A 16982-nucleotide genomic window follows, 5' to 3' on the forward strand; every position below is an offset into this window, starting at 1 on the left:
CCCCGTTCACTTTACATCTTCGTCAAAAGGGAGGCCCAGCAGGGGCCGGGATCAACCTAACGATATGGCTAATTACGCACATATGTGGGTAAAACGCCTGCTGACAACGAGCCCCGTTCCCTCTCATCCAATCCGACAGGCCCTGGTCGAACAGCAGAAGTGTCAGAAAAGCTAAAAATAAAAAGCGTACCTGCGACTGTTGAAACACAGTGCTCCATTAGCTGGGTATTTTAAGACATTTCTCATAAAATGCACATATTTTTTTTACATTTCTGCAAAGACACAGCATGGCTAGACTGAGCTCTTACAATAATTCAAAACATAAAAAGAGTAATGATAATAATAAAAATACTAAAACAAATGTATTTCATGAGGCACTTTCCATCAAAGTGCTGTATAAATATTAAAGGAATAAGTGTAGGATGCAGATTCAATTCATTTATTCCGCCCGTCCTGGAGCGAGGGTTTGTGGTGCCGTGGAATTAAAGGCTTCCAATAAACCTCCTGTGTGTTTTTGGGCCGTGGCAGGGAACCTGAGAAACCCGAGGAAGCCCGGGACAGAGCAGGATTCCAACCAGGGACCTTCTTGCTGTGAGGCGGAACTGACTAACTCACTCACTCACAAAACAATGACATTTCATATTTATATTCATACACCTGAGCCATTGGCCGTCGTAAATTATACTTAGATAATCTGTATTTGTCTATCCTCTTCCTCTGTTTCCTTGTATTTTTGTGCAGAGCTGTAAGCCAAATCTCACCGCACTGGACAATATGTGCTCTGCAATGACAAAAAGTTATTAATTAATTAATTAATTAATTAATTCTTTCATTCATTATCTAAAGTGCTTATCCTGCAGTGAGGGTCATATATATATACTGTATGTGTGTGTGCTTGTGCGTGTCTATTCTATTCATTCCTTTATTATTATTATTTATGATTTTACTATGTATTTATTAATTTGTTATCTGCACCCCTAATCCATTATATCCTTATCCTACATCCCATATATTTATATTTCTTTATATATTCCTGTGCTAATACCACAGTTTATTTTAGGTTCTATCAATCTATCTATCTATCTATCTATCTATCTATCTATCTATCTATCTATCTATCTATCTATCTATCTATTTATCTATCTATCTATCTATCTATCTATCTATCTATCTATCTATCTATCTATCTATCTATCTATCTATCTATCCGGGGAATTGATCAATGCACAAGACCTGCGATGTCTTTGGTTTAACATTTTATTTGACAAGACAATGATCTGTAAAACATGTACAATAGGTTTCCAAAAAAGCATACAAAAATGATAATTGACCCGTGGAAAAATAATAATAATAATACTAATAAAAATAAAAATGCATGAAAGCAAAAAAGCGATAACATTCACTGAAACACCATTACATCTCTGGTGTGTGTGTTTTTTTTTTTTGTAAGTGTCACCGTCGTCAGTGTCAGCCTGCCCGGCATTCGCTCGCGTCTTTTCCCCTCCCGTCATCTGCTGTCCCGTCAGACAAGAATTGAAAAAGCTAAAAATAACATACACAAGGCACGTCTGGCTCTGCGATGGGAACCGATGGTGACGGATTAACCAGAAAAAAAAGCAGATATATGTTAAATAAAGCGGATTTATGTTGATTCATCACTGACATTCACAGCTCAGTGCAAAAAGCACCTCGGCGACCAAAAAAAAGCCAGTTTGTTGGAAAGAGGGATCGAACAGACCAATCCAGGAACAACAGCCCGAATCGCTACGATTCAAAACTATTTAACAATGCAGAGCTCTGGTTCGATATCTCTTCGGGTTTTAGCAATTTCAGAGACGGTTTTACGGCCAAACGCCGATAGCGCCGAGATACTAATTCAGGATACTTCTGAGTAAAGCATCTCCGTTAAACAGGGATGATACGCAAAACGAGATGGGGGCTGAAATTTAGTACCGCACGCTCACCGAGTCGTGGTTCCGTAAACAAAACGGGGGGCCTCCGCGATTGTCCATTAACCTTCCGCTGAAGTTGTAGCTGCTGGCAAAACACATAAAAAGACCACAAGCAGGGAATGGATTCGCGGACGAATGGGCGAAACACACGTGTTGCAGGTTAGGGGGTTATAAAATGACGATTGTCTGACACTGCGCCGTTTAAGTAAGTCAAGAAGCTAAAATGATTCACCGCGGCATGACTCTTCGTTCCCTTATTGTAGGTCCATGCAGCATGCAGACATTCCCTTTAATGAAAGTAAACTTCAAGTAGACATGAAACTAAACTTTTACGGCGACTCTCTGCTAAAAAGTCAGGCTTCTATCGAGACGAAAAAGGGGAACCCTCTCCGACGTGGCCCGCAACAGCTACACAACAAGTTACGATTGTCATACTTCGGAAATAACCGCAGCGTGTATGAATGAACGGAAAAGAGATGCGTCTGAAGCCGGATGCACAGGAGTTCTTAAACTTTCAAATCTCCAAAAGCGTATTACGTTGCTATTACATTGTTGTTACATAGTATCTCATTTCTCTGGGTTTGTTTCAACCCGAAATGTTGTGTCCCTTTTTTCACGAGTGATTTTTAAGCGGCCCGGACAGTTGACCCGGAGGCCGTCGGAACGATAACTAGGGAAGATCAGCGTGCCTCGTGGACTCAAACAGCAACTCGGGATTGAGCGGCTTGACACGCGACGGGATTAGAATCCCGGCTCGGGTGGGACTCGCGTTTGCGATGTTGCGTGACAGCGACGGATGCTCGTCAGAAACGAAATAAGAAAAAAAAAAACAAAACAAAAACAAGTCTCTCTTTTTGTGCCATTCAGTAGTTTTTACAAATGACATAGAAAACAATATTCCGAAAAACAGCCTTGGGAAAATGTTTGAACAAGCCACCGATCATGCCATGCAGAGTTACATGAACAAGGAGCAAAAATCCACACCATTTCATTTTTTTTTTTGTTATATATATTTTATACCGAAAACATTTTTTAGTAGTAAGTGATGACTGAGATGTACCCCGTGACAAGTAAAATAGTAATATACACTTGCTCGATTGGACACTTAGACAAACTCCCACCCCTCTGTACCCCTGGCTCAGAGGCACTGATAACACCTATAACTTGATTATTATCATTTCTTTTTTTTTTTAATGTGGTACACGTTTCACCAACAATATATAATTCAATACTATTTACAGTGTTCGTCGTTTGGTGAGAGAGAGACGCTTTTTCAGGCCAGGTGTTGCTGCTGCGCCCTTTTTCTTATCGTCCAGGCGGTGCAGGAAATACAAAATTTTATTCTCGTTAAAATAGTTTCAATGGCGGGGTCCTCTTTTTTTTTTTTTTTCCCTAATAAACACCAAACATTTGCATGTTCTCACTTCCTCCGCTTAGATGATACGGCTATATTCCGAGCGCCGCCCCCCCCCCCCCCGCGACCATGATGCATTCTTTCATTTGTGCTTTGCTGCTAAACCCAGCCTCAAACCAGAATTAATTGCATGCGATGTTGCCAGGGTGACAGCGATACGAAATGATTTCACCTCATTGGCCCCCGAGCGGAATGTTTCGTCACGCGACCTCGACCCCCGTCGTGTCGCATGTATCTTCGTGGAACATGTGCGTTATTTTTTCCAAAAGCAGCGTATGTGGTTCGTCTATGGGTTATAGCAATTGTGCGCACCCACTAAGCAAAACCTCTGTATCGTATTTGCCCAGGGCATCCAGTGTACACAGGATTTTAACATCCGCGTTACATGAGTGAAATTATAATATCTATGCACATTTCAAATGGATCGGATATTGTCAGATATGATATTAGCTATTTCTTTCAGGAAAAAAAGTGTGTGTGTGTATATATGTATACCTCTCTCTATATATAGAGATATACATATATATTAAGAGAAGCTAATCACGCTACGTGCTAGCCTTTTGGGCCATCCTAACATTCAAACTGTCCCAAAATAATACAACCAGCTAGATTTTTTTAACCCCATCAGAAAAACCCAAAGACGCATACCGAACGGGCAAACAAATACGCATACCGTTTCTTAAACGTGTTTAAAGTGGGTGCGTGGTCAAAGGGAGCGTGTGGCGTCGGGTGTGCACGGCTGTGCCTTTCATGCAAATTTAGGTGACCTGGAAAACTTACACGACACACCCGCGACGATCACAGGTTGCCGTGGCTACACGTACATGGCGGGGGATACGAAGCTCTCGCCGCGCGAGATGTTGGCTGCCGGTAGATCGTGGTTGCCGTGGTGATCTTCGCCGTCGTGGTCTCTGAGCTCGTTCAGGTGCTCGTACTTGGCGGGCTGGACTGGCGGGGCGCCGCCGTTCACGGCGCCGGAGGTCTCGTCATCCAGGTTCTGCAAGGGGTAAGAGATAGCGTTCATGCGATTTTTAAATCTTTTAATTCATTTTCTTCTCCGCTGAATTTCTGAACAATGTTATTAGCGCTTTATAACCACTTTCTCTCAGTCGTGATTAAAAATAATTAAAATAAAGCAAAGGGGACCCATTGGTAACCCAACTGACATATAAACAGCGGCATTTGTATCTTGGCAAATAATTAATTCATGTATTATCACGACCATGGGGAGAGCCGCCGGGCCACATATAAAGATAAACAACCGTTCACTCTCTCATTCAAACGTCATGTAGAGAAATACAATCATTTGCTTCCGGAGCATTTTTATTTGTGCAGATAATTATGGAAGACTTTTTGTTTCTCGAGTCTGAACTATTGCCTTCCCCAGTCTGCTCTTCAAATTGTTTTATGGTGTCTGCTTAATATGCCTCTTACTCTCCCCCACCGATTGTAAATCGTCCAGAACCTTCCAAATGGTGGCCGGGATCTAATATAAATCTGGTGATTCAGTCGTCGTGTCTCAACTGTCCGAAACAAAATACATGATTATAGGAATGTTAATAAGGTTGTCATTTTAATGCAATGTCAGTCCTTTTTCTAGAGAATTTCTTAACTTGAAGACGATCCACCTCTCACAGAGCTGAAGAAACTTCTTAGATGGAGGGTGGAAACGCCTCCAAGGGAAGAAATTCGAGTCCAGTTGCCATGACAAGAAGATTTTACATTAGGTATGAATAAGAGAATGAATGGATTTAAGCCCTCTGTATGATGCATGAACAAACGTGTGCACGGTTGTACGTATGAATGTATGCCGACATAGCGTCACATCTCCAATAGCCATAAAACGTCGCTCACAATCGTCTAATATAGTAAAGGGAGGGATGCGGGGGGACCAGTTTGGTAGTGTTTTTTTCAAGACTTTCTTTCTCCTGTGACTTTATTTCCATGATTTAATTTAACTTTCGACCGAATCGGTGTCGGCGTGACGTCCGTACGGTGCGACGTGAAGCTCCGCGCACAGGGGTGGAATCCAGCTAGGACTGAGCCGGGCACAAATCAGTGAGAAAAGAAAATGCAAAAAAAAAAAAAAAAAAAAAAAAAAAAAAGTGCTTTTTATCCGTGTGACTGTGTGTGGTGCTCGTGTGTCAGTTACCGTGACAGGCTCCCCCCCGGTGGGCTCGTAGTAAACCTCTTCTGGGCTGAGAGGTGCCATCTCAGTACCGGCGGGAGGCTCCGATGGCTTGTTGAGCTGCATGCGAAGAAACCACATCAACACGGTCAAGGAGAGAGACTGGTAAGCGTCAAGGACGAGCCTCGGGACCTCTGAGACGCGCAGAAAGACGAGTTTACGCTGATGGGATGGTGGAGGTGTGAGAGATGAGGCCTGGCTCGCGCTTAAAGCGACACTGTCTGGTCTTCTGGGCAGTAACTTGCAATGTTAAATGAGCTGATCAATAAGGACAATTTCACTTGACTAGTTTTGCGTCCCTCGCTCTGCTTTCGAGGTTCAATATCGTCGCGGTGAGTCCGTAAAACAGTCTTTTCCCCCCTGAGGAGAGGAAACGCTCCGGTCAGAACCGCAGTCGGTCACAAGCGGGATCGGAATCCGGTCTCACGAGGAGATTCTGTATGTATGGTGTGTCCCGCTAAACTGGGTGAAACCGTTTAGCAATGAGATCTCCTTGGTTAAGAACAGGCTTAAAGCATTTCTCTTTGAGAACGCTTATAGTTAGCACTAGGCTAACCCCTAGTTATACTGCCATAGGCTCAGTATGGAATTTATGGCCAAAGGCCTACTTCAATGTATGATAGTAAATCGTGTCTCCTCACAAGTCCCTAGGCACTCATTTTGCAGGTTCCCAGGGGGCGTGGCTTGATCTACTGCAGAGGTCCTGCCGGGCGCCAACCATAATTTCTTTCCTGAATGTAAAAGCTATTATTGTAGCATGCCAGCCATTACCATGTAACTAATAGCGCTACTGCTATCATTACTGAGACATCATTTGTGCCTACCGCTCCCAACCCTCATACCCTCCCTGTCTCCATCACACACTTGCATTCTCTTTTTCTGTTGCTGTCTTTCTTTCTACCGCGGCCAGTTGAGGCAGAAGGCTGCCCGCGTCAAGCTTTATGCACCCATAAACGGTAGCGTTTCCTCACCGCTATCACCGACCGCTCAACCTTGGGGGGGAGTGTTTGGTTTCTGTAAATCAAGAGTGTGGTCCAGACCTGCTCTACATGGAAAGTGTCATCAAACAACTGGGTTGTAATATTATCCAAAAACACATGTTAGATGTTCTGCAGATACATTTACAGAGGAGGGATGGTGAAGATCTGGGTAGAAGTATGCTGAAATCGGAACTGCCAGGCAGGAGGACTAGAGGAAGAACAGAGGAGGCTGATGGATAGAGTGAAAGACGGCATGAAGTCAGTTGACGTAATGAATAAAATAAATAAAATAAAAGCAAAATAAAATAAAATAAAAAAAATGAAATGAAATAAAATGAAATAGAATAAAATAAAATAAAATAACATTTCAAATATACAACTAAAATGCATATTGTAATACAGAAATGGTAGGCATGTGGCTGTCTTTAGTTCTCCCGAGGGCGATCTGTGCACATTGTTAGAATCGTCCGTGGTTAACTTTCACATGCGCAAACATGCACAACATGCACCAAATCATTTTTTTTTAGTTTTCAGCTCTGATTTAAGACCAGATGAGTGAAGGATCCACTTCAACATCTGTTGGATCTGGATATTGAAGGGGTCCAACCACTGACAGGCCCTTCAAGAGCTGAAAAGGAATCAGCACTTAAGAGCTGATCGTCTGCTCTTTGCAGGCGTCGGGACTTAAAGACTCATAAAGTTGTTAAATTACCTTTAATTACACTAAAAGCATTTTTTTTCAATTCATCACGATAAATAATTGCTGTTTAAGACCCATCCCCCTGAACCTCCATTGGAACCCTTGCATTTAGATCCAATTGAACATCAAATCAACGAACATTGACAGGGTTTCAGTGTCATTACAAAGTGCAGTAACAGCATAACAAGATGCGTCGGCCAGATGGGATGAAGCGCCCGAAAGATGAGAGGAGGTGGAGAGGGGAGCTTTTTACAAACCAAGCTAATTATTTCGACACACACACATGCCAACTCGGCAATCAATAGCCATTAGTCCCATTATGACGGTCCAAATGAACTCTGTGTTTGTGTGCGTGAAGTAAAAGTATGAAAATAAAGATTGATTTGGAAAACCCATGTCCACTCACCATTTCTGTTGAGCTGCCTGCTTTCACCGGGGGAGGGGGCTTGTGCTTGGGGGGGCCCCTGATTGGACAAAGGACAGCAATAATACAGTATTGATCACCTCAGACCCTATTTTGTATTATAAAGGAAATTCTCGATTCCATCTTTGATTGTTTTCTTGCAAAGTCATATGTGATACATTGCTAAAAATATATTATCTTTCTATGCATGTTTTATTTCCAAAAGCACCTTTATATATTAATTGCCAGACATGTTTTCTCCAAATTTTTTTTCAAATACTTCCACATAATCCATGAAAAACATTCTAATTTTTTTTTTTTCCTACAATTGATTAATGTGAACAAAATAAAACATTTGTAAATGACCGGGAAATCTATTACGGAGTTTTGATTCGGACAAACATTGCATATCAACATTATTAAAAGTTTACAAATGAAAACTCGGTGCCGGAGCAGTAGGGGATATGATTTTGGTTTTGTGGTGTAGAGCCCTGTGGCGGTAAAGAAAATTCATTAATACCCAAAATTGATAGGCGGATAGAAATTTGTAAGCAGCCGTGCAGACTCGGCCCGCGGGCCTCGTGTTTATATGTAATACACGATGACCTTGGCATTTGAAATCTTTATTCCGCCGAAGGTCGAATTGTAATTTTTTTTGTTATCTTCATAAATTTCTCATCGATCCACCTTCAGTGGCCCGGGCAGCGGCTAAACGGCTGCATCATAAATATGAATCATTTGACCCTCTCCGACTCAATTGCTGGACTTGGCGTGGCTTCCACCTCAGCAGTAAACAAGCTGTATTTATTTTTACTGCGGCTTGTAGCCCCCTTGTTTTACAGGCAGGCGAAGATAGGAAAATAACCTCCTAAAATGGGCTATTAAAAGGACGGGGGGGGGATTTAATAAATTTCTATTTGCAGAGACGACCCGGGGGAAGAAATTACAGCATGTGAATGGGGAGCAGGGACTGAGCATTCTGTATATATATATATATATATATATATATATATATAATAAAAAAATCCCAAGACGGTCATTGACTGTTAATCTAAGGTCAGAAATTTGTCACTGAACTATCTCTGATGACAAGTAATATGTTTTAACAAGCCTTGGTTGCAGAGAAGCGTCTCAGGGGATTGTATTTGCTGTAGTATATGCAGAATGATGCAGATGGAAGACTTACTCTGCGTCCTCCCGCCGCTTGCGGACGAAAAGCACCACGCCGACAACGATGGCGATGAAGGCGAGGGTGCCAAGGATGCTGCCGATAATGGCGCCCGTCGGCGGGTCCGGCGTGGCCTGTTTCTCCTCTGCAATACACAAAGAAAGGAGAGAGAGAGAGAGAGAAAGTTAGCAGAGAGGAGATGGCTTCATTTTCAATTATAATTCACACGTCATATGCAGACATACAACTAGTCACTCTCAAACATGCGGTATGGATATTTGTTCTTTGTTTGCAAACAAAAATGTTGATGAATCGAATTAATATTCCCATTGAAATCAAAGTAAATCCCATTGATCCATACTCTAGCACCAAAAAACGCAATGCACTCTTTTGAAACCTATTTTATGGGTTCATTTGTGGGAAAAATACAGAGAGGAATTAAAGATAACCTTAATGATTGCTCTTTATAGTGTTCTTTCTCTTCTTGTCAGCACTTGTCCTCGGCGTCTCCTTTGCTAAATCAGCAAAAGTAAAGCTATCTTGTACATGAGACCCTCGCTAACGCTATCTCCAGCAAGCTGTCTTTCTTTCTTCCAAACTAACAAAAACTTTGCTTTGTTAACATAGTCGCCCCTTTAGTCACATTGATTATCTTTAGCGCATCTTTGTTCCTCAGGATTGTACACATAGTTGACTTAGCCAAGCCGTAGTGCTTGGTGAGATCTGTAACACAAACAGCACACTCACATTTAGCTATTATTTCCTTTTTCAGATTGACTGAAATTCCTAACTTCTTGACAGAACTATCACTAGCACTTATAATGCTTTTTTGTGCTTTTTTTTTAAGTAAGCTAGCCCTCATTATGGCTCCTCAAAAAGTAAAACAGGAAGACACAACGATGAATGACGTAAACAAACCTTGCACGACTGCTGTGACGCTACAAGCTTTAACGCCACAATGCAAAAAGCTCATGAGTTTGGTTGTTTGTGTGTTTGTGCACTGGGGTGTGTTTGCAAGTTGATCCAAAATTTATTTGAAAACCCTGTTCACAGGTCGATCTCTTCATAAATAAGGGCGTTTATAAGCCGAGGTTCCACTGTCCGACCATTCACTCTCATTCACGGTTCATTTTGAGAAATTCCCTCTCATTCAAATGTGATATACACATTCTCACGTTTACTTTTTTCATTCACACAAGGACAATTTAGTGTCCCTGCTGAACTCCCTGCATGTTTTCTGGCAGTTGGAGGATCCTCAGGACCTGAAGAAACCTCGCTCAGACACGGCGGAGAACATGGACACTCCACAGAGTATAGAGAATCAAGATCCAACCAGGGACCTTGTTACTGTGAGGCGGAATTGCCGCCTGCGTATGGGAGTCAAATCACCAGCCTACATCCAGGATGAACATCTTAGCGTTGTGACATAATGAGCATATCAGTGGGAGTAAAAAAAAAAAAAAAATCTAATATATGTTAAGATCTGAACACCTTCAGCTGGAATATGTAAACACTGTCTTCTGCTGAATTGGCAGCCCGCTGCTAAGAACCTGCCTGCGACTCCCGGGAGTCGGTTAGATGTCTAAATCGGCCTCTTATACCTACAGCGCTTTTATTTTAAAGAAAAAGACACCCACAAGAGCGGTGCATGTACTGTATGTGGCTGTTTCAGAAGATTAATCGCACCTGAGATTTGGGAGTAAAAACCAAAACGAAGAGACGTTTGAGTGATTTTTCCAAGGTGTTTGGAGACAGAATTATTAGAAGATAAGATTCATTTAACCTCGCCGGCAAATACTCTGTCGACATTTTACTTATTGGTATTTACTTAAAAATAAATGAAGTGGCTTTGGCTTTGTGTTGCAGTTGTTTGAAAAGATAAATAAATGAATACAACATTTAAAAACAGCAGAAGTGTAAGGTCAATACAGCTCGCATTTTGTTTCTCCCGTATACGTGCTTCGTATAGAAATTGTTCAATCTTATATCGGCAGGGTTTTCAAAAAAAGGGCTCCGGTTTTCATTTTCCTGGCACCTGGAGCCACGGCAGGGAAGGGCAGGCAGAGTCAGAGGCCGGCGTCCCCAAGTCTTCACAGTGAAACAGAACAAATATGTTTTTTTTTGGCACAGCTGGATCGGCACAATCATAGCCCGGTTGTTTGTGTAATGGGTTGGTGAGGGCTTGTTTTGGTGAAGTGCCCCCCCGGTGGGAGGTTGAAGGTTGGATTCCCGGTTCCTCCTCAGGATGCCAAGTGTGGCATTGTATATATATATGTACATACGTATACATAAAAATATATAACTTAAGATAATACTATAATCATCCCCATAGGGGATATTCATCACATCAAATATGAATATAAATACATACATACTGAATGAGATGGATATAATTATCTGTTTTTTATTACATGTATGTGTACATGCATACAAATGTATGGGTATATGTATATGTATAACATACACACAATTCTGGAGTCTAATCCTTCAATTATTCTTCATTTAAATAAAGACTAATAGAGATGAATAATATCTACCTATAAACATATATATATATATATATATATATATATATATATATATGTATACACACACACACACACACACACATACACACACAAACACACACACACACACACACACACACACACACATATATACAGAATGAGATTGATGTAGTTCTGTGTTTTAATCATATATACATATATATCTTCTTCTTTCAACTTTTCCCTTCAGGGGTCACCACAGCGAATCAACTTTCTCTATCTAACAAAATTCTCTGTATCCTCCTCTCTCACACCAACTACTTTCATATCCTCTCTCACTACGTCCATAAATCTTCTCTTTGGTCTTCCTCGAGACCTCCTGTCTGCCAGCTCCAATTCCAGCATCCGTCTACCAATGTATTTACTATCTACACAAAGGTCACTACTGTGCCCTTTGTTTTGCCTTTGCTACTTCTCTCTTTGCCTAACATTGTATCTCCCTGTACTCCTGTCTGCTCTCTTCAGTCCTCTCACTATCCCACTTCTCCTTTGCGAACCGTTTTTCTCTGTATATGGTCATGCACTTCCTCATTCCACCACCGAGTCTCCTTATCTACTTTCCTTCCAGATGACACACCAAGCACGCTCGTCTAAACAAGATTTGGTCCACCTGCGTGCTCCTAACTCCACTCTTATAAGTTACCCTATGTTCCTGTTTTTTTCTGGAAAAAGGTGTTCACAACAGCCATTTCCATCCTTTTTGCAAAATCTATCACCATCTGTCCCTCTGCATTCCTATCCTGTATACCAAATCTGCCAATCACTTCTTCATCTATTGCCTGCACTAACATGTCCACTGAAGTGTGCACCAATTACCACTCTCTCATCTGTGGGAATATTCTGCATCACTTCATCTGACTCATCCAGAACTTGTCTTTCTCTTCAAAGTCACATCCCACCTGCAGGGCATAGCCACCAACAACATTGAGCATCACACCTTCAATTTCTATATATATATTATATTTTATATTTTATACATGTGTTCATGTCTTTGTGGGCTGTATGGGGTGGTATGATTGATATATATATATATATATATATATATGAATACGAATACGGATTCCATGTAGATATCCATATAGAAATGGATATATTTCTGGGGCTCATTCTGCGTGTGTGTATTTAAACAGGTATACATGTACATACACACAGGTATATGGGTGTCCAGAAAAGGATGGGAATAATGAATATAGACAGAGCGTGGATAGAAAAATAGATATATAGATGGGTGGACGGATGGATGGATGAATGCCTCATCCAAACATTTTTCTTTCACTCCAGCTTCTGTCCTGAAGCAAAGGAGATGCGAAAAAGAAAGAAAAAGGTAACACAAAAGACTGGCAACCGAGCAGCGAGCGAGGGGAGGAAAACACAGGGAAGTACACAAACAAAGCCTGTACATTGAAGTACTACTCGATCCCCCCTTTCCTCCGCTACGTGTATTTGTGTGTGTGTGTGTGACAAAAGCATATGTGATGTTTGCCACCGTGTATCAAAGTTTGCGCCGGCGTGTTTTGTCATTGATGTTGCGGTCGATAACAAACTGCCTTTTCAATAGATGCGGAGGGGTGGCGGGGTGGAGGTGTGTGGGCTGGATGAGAAATGCCAGGCGGAGGGGAGGAGGGAGGAGAAGAGAAGCTAGCGAGAGACAGGAGGAGGAGTGATTGCCTCGGGACCGAGGCAAAAATCTCCCTGCCCACGCACTCACACCTCTCCGAGTCAGCGAACAACCCAGCAGACAGAAAGTGCCAGATCACCGAAATCACGAAGCTGTTCCTCACACTTCGGGCGAACCCAGGCGGTCCGAATGGGAGTAAACGGATCTGCTAGGTTTTCCTTACATTGTTCCCGCTAAAAAAAAAAAAATGGCTTTGCGTGTAAAGAGGAGGGAAATTATTTTGTGGAAAGGATGGGGGAAACGCTCGGAGGCAAAGTTGGTTTCCATCCACAGTCTGAGGCCATTCCCTGGTTTGATTCCGACGTTGGAGTCGGCCTTTTCTCTCCGTGTCTCCGGGTTTTTTTTTTCCAGGGTTCTCCGCTTTCATGCACCTTAAATTGCCCAGAAATGTGAATGAGAGAGTGAATGGTTTCCTCCCACGATCCAAAAACATGTGATAGGTTCATTGGAGACCCTACATTGACTCCATGTGAATGAATGAATGAATATTCTGTCTTTATATGCAGTGTGAATTAGAGTGAAAGGTTTTATCACTCTATAAGACATTCAAATGAGCGGGTGAATGGTTGTATGTCTCTATACATATATTATATTTCATATAAGTTTATATGGAAATATGTTTCTCAAATATGGCTGGGTTTTGTGACAGAATATGGACTTTGTGACGCATCATCCTTACATGTATAAAGAGCAGCTACATTTACAAAAACGCAGTGGCTGGGCGGCCAGCTCTGAAAGTTTCGACACACATTATTTGGTTTTATCGTATGCAAATGGATTTTTCCAGTCATTTCCATAGCGGCCACTCCGTTTAAAGAGTTTGGAAGGTTTTCTGCAAAATTCTGAGTAATTCTTGCAGATTTCATTTATTTATTTCCTCCACCATAACCACAAAACAGGCCAAGTGAATTGGCAGAAAAGAAAAAACACTAAATTGCATCTTTTAGTAGTTTGAATTGCTGAAATGGGCATGTTGAGCCGCATTTTGTAATAACGGTGCATTTTGTAATAAACTGCCCCGACGCATTTTGTAATAAATTTTGTCGCATTATGTAATAAGTTACTACATTTTGAGAAGATTATTACAAAATTCACTTGCAACTTTTTTATTCTGTAGGAAATGTAATAACAAGGAATTTATAGAATATTCTCTGTTAATGCAACCTTTGAATAGTGTACTGATAGTAATTGCTAAGTACTGCTACTAGGCTAATACAGTGATAATAATAATAGGCCTAGCTTTTACAAAGACTTTAAAGTAAAATAAAATACAATTAACAAAGAAATAAACTATGATTTAGAATTGTTATTACATAATGCACCATGTTATTACATTTCCTTGAGAATAAAAAAGTTGCAAGTGCATGTTGTAATACTCTTCTCAATATGTAATAACTTTTTGCATAATGCGGCAACATTTATTACAAAATGCGTTGGGGCAGTTTACTACAAAATGCAGCTTTATTACAAAATGAAATGAAAAAGTTATTACATTTTGGAGGTTTATTACAAAATGCACCGTTACTACAAAATGCGGCTCAACATGCCCATTTCAGCAATTCAAACTACTAAAAGATGCAATTTAGTGTTTTTCTTTTCTGCCAATTCACTTGGCCTGTTTTGTGGTTATGGTAGAGGAAATAAATAAATGAAATCTGCAAGAATTATTCTGAATTTTACAATTTTACATTTTGGACGTTTATTACAAAATGCGCTGTCATTACAAAATGCGGCTCAACGGGGCATCCGAACATCTAGATTTAGCTGAAAATACGATTCCATGCTGAAAAATAAAATGAATAAATGACTCTGCTGGTCCATATCGGGGAAAAAGATCTTCAAAAATACATTTGACCTCTGGTCCGGAACCAACATCATCTCAGTCTTGGCCTTGAAATGGAGGCGCGCGGGAGGGAAAGCAGCGGAAAATCACAAGCTGCAGGGAAGATGAGCCGAATCTCCAGGATCACAATCCTCCAAATACGGCCGGGATTAGATGGAGGTCAGTGTACCCACTGATTCCCTCTGACCTTTCATGGTCGCATGTATCGTTCCACATGTACACCTCCACCTTCGGCTCTCCTTGTTAGAGCTCCGAGGCTGGTTCTTGGCCAGGTTTATCGAAACATTTTGAAATAAATGATTGGCAAGTTCGCGGGTGGTCCGGTGGTCAGCGCCTCCTCCTCGCAGCAAGAAGGTCCCTGGTTTTATCACAACAGGGAGTCTTTCTATGTAAAGTCTCCATGTCTGCGTGGGGTTCCTTCAGGTTCTCCGCTTTCCGGACACAAAAAATTGGCCAGACGGGTGAATGAAAGCGTGAACGGTTGGTTATTTCTATACAGTAGAACCTCCGCTTACGACCCTCATCACAAACAAACTGAATTTTCGATCAAATTGTGAATCGAGCCTCAGCAAACATACAAAAACAATCTCACGTTGTTTACATTGTTCATCGTTGCGTTCTGTTATAACGCATTTTTGTGCCTTTTTTTTTTTTTTTTTTTTTTGGTAAGTTATGAACGCCCCTCATCACAAACAAATCGAATTTTCGATTAAATTGTGAATTGAGCTGCGAACAAGCCTCAGCAAACGCACAAAAAAACAAATTCACGTTGTTTACATTGTTCAGCGTTGCGTTCTCCTGTTATAATGCATTTTTGTGCCTTTTTTTTTAAGTTAAGTTAGTCCTCATTATGGCTCCCAAAAAGTTAAAAGTGCTAGTGATAGTGGTGTCGAGAAGTTAAGAATTTCAGTCAATCTGAAACAGAAAATAATAGCTAAACGTGAGAGTGGTGTCAACCATCTGTACAATCCTGAAGAACAAAGATGCTTGTAATACAGCTGATGTGGCTAAAGGGGTGACTATTTTAATGAAGCAAAGGTCTAGATTCTTAGAGGAAGGAGAAAAGTTCATGTTAATTTGGATTAACAAAAGGCAGCTTGCTGGAGATGGTGTTAGCAAGGGTCTCATGCACGAGAAGGCTGTACCTGTGCTGATTTAGCAAAGAAACGCAGAGTATAATTAGTGGCAAGGAGAGAAAGAACACCAGAATCACTCTATCAATTGACTTTTTTGCCACAAATACACCCATAAAAAAAGTTTCAAACGAGTGCAGGTTTTTTTTTTGGTGTTGGAAAACGGATCAATGGGATTCACATTGATTTCAATGGGAAACACTGATTTTGTGCACAGACATTGTGGTTCGCGAACTGAGTCAAAGAGCAAATTACATTAGGCTTTACTGTATGATGAGTGAGAAGTGGTGATGTGTGTCTCCAAATGATGTGGGACTGAGAGAATGAATGGTTGAATGTCTCTATGACATGCAAATAAATGAGTGAATGCTAGAATGCCTCCATATGAGGTTCGAATGAGAGTTGTACTCCTCTATAGAAGCTGTCAATAAGACTGAATATTTGTGTATCTCTTTATGACGTGAGAGAATGATGGAACGATATGAATGGATGTATATCTCAATATAATGTGTGAATTAATGATTGAATGGGAGGAGAAAAGCGTCAGGTGTGAAAGGAAAGGTGCACAAGACAGTGGTGAGACCAGCGAAGCTGTACGGTCTACAACAGGGGGTCGGCAACCTTCAACACCAAAAGAGCCATTTGGGCCCGGTTTCCATGGAAACAAAAACACTGGGAGCCACAGTTACTTTTTGACGTCTAAAATAAAGGTACCGCTTTCTATATTGCTTTTTTATATTTCGCCTACCTGTAGTTGAAAGTCTCGACAAATTGACAGTGTCTTGGCGGGTATGCCGGCTTCCGCGAGAGTGACATTTATTTTGAGCGTCGAAAAATATATAAATAAAATTTTATTTTAACATTTCAAGATCACAACAATCTTCCAATTTGGATCTAAAATTAAAAAAAAAGGAACTAACACAAATAAAATACAATTCAATTAAATACTTATAATTTATTTTCCCCAAGACCACTCG

The 16982-nt window shown here is 41.1% G+C and overlaps 1 protein-coding gene across 1 annotated transcript in view; it reads right to left on the reverse strand.

Annotated features, from left to right (window-relative positions):
- Nucleotides 1–1241: 1241 nt before the first annotated feature.
- The window catches only part of pvrl2l (PVR cell adhesion molecule related 2 like), a 424999-nt gene continuing 409258 nt past the window's right edge, over nt 1242–16982 (reverse strand). Inside the window, exons 7-10 of the mRNA XM_086178170.1 lie at nt 8824–8950; nt 7641–7698; nt 5519–5614; nt 1242–4363 (exon numbers count right to left, since the gene is read on the reverse strand). Coding sequence (XP_086034296.1) covers nt 4181–4363; nt 5519–5614; nt 7641–7698; nt 8824–8950 — 464 coding nt within the window. The 3' untranslated portion in view covers nt 1242–4180. The remainder of the gene's footprint in view (nt 4364–5518; nt 5615–7640; nt 7699–8823; nt 8951–16982) is intronic.

The sequence above is a fragment of the Fistularia commersonii genome, chromosome 30, assembly GCF_037954325.1.
Source record: "Fistularia commersonii isolate RoL2024-O1a breed Wild chromosome 30, RoL_Fcom_v1.0, whole genome shotgun sequence".
Lineage (NCBI taxonomy): Eukaryota > Metazoa > Chordata > Actinopteri > Syngnathiformes > Fistulariidae > Fistularia > Fistularia commersonii.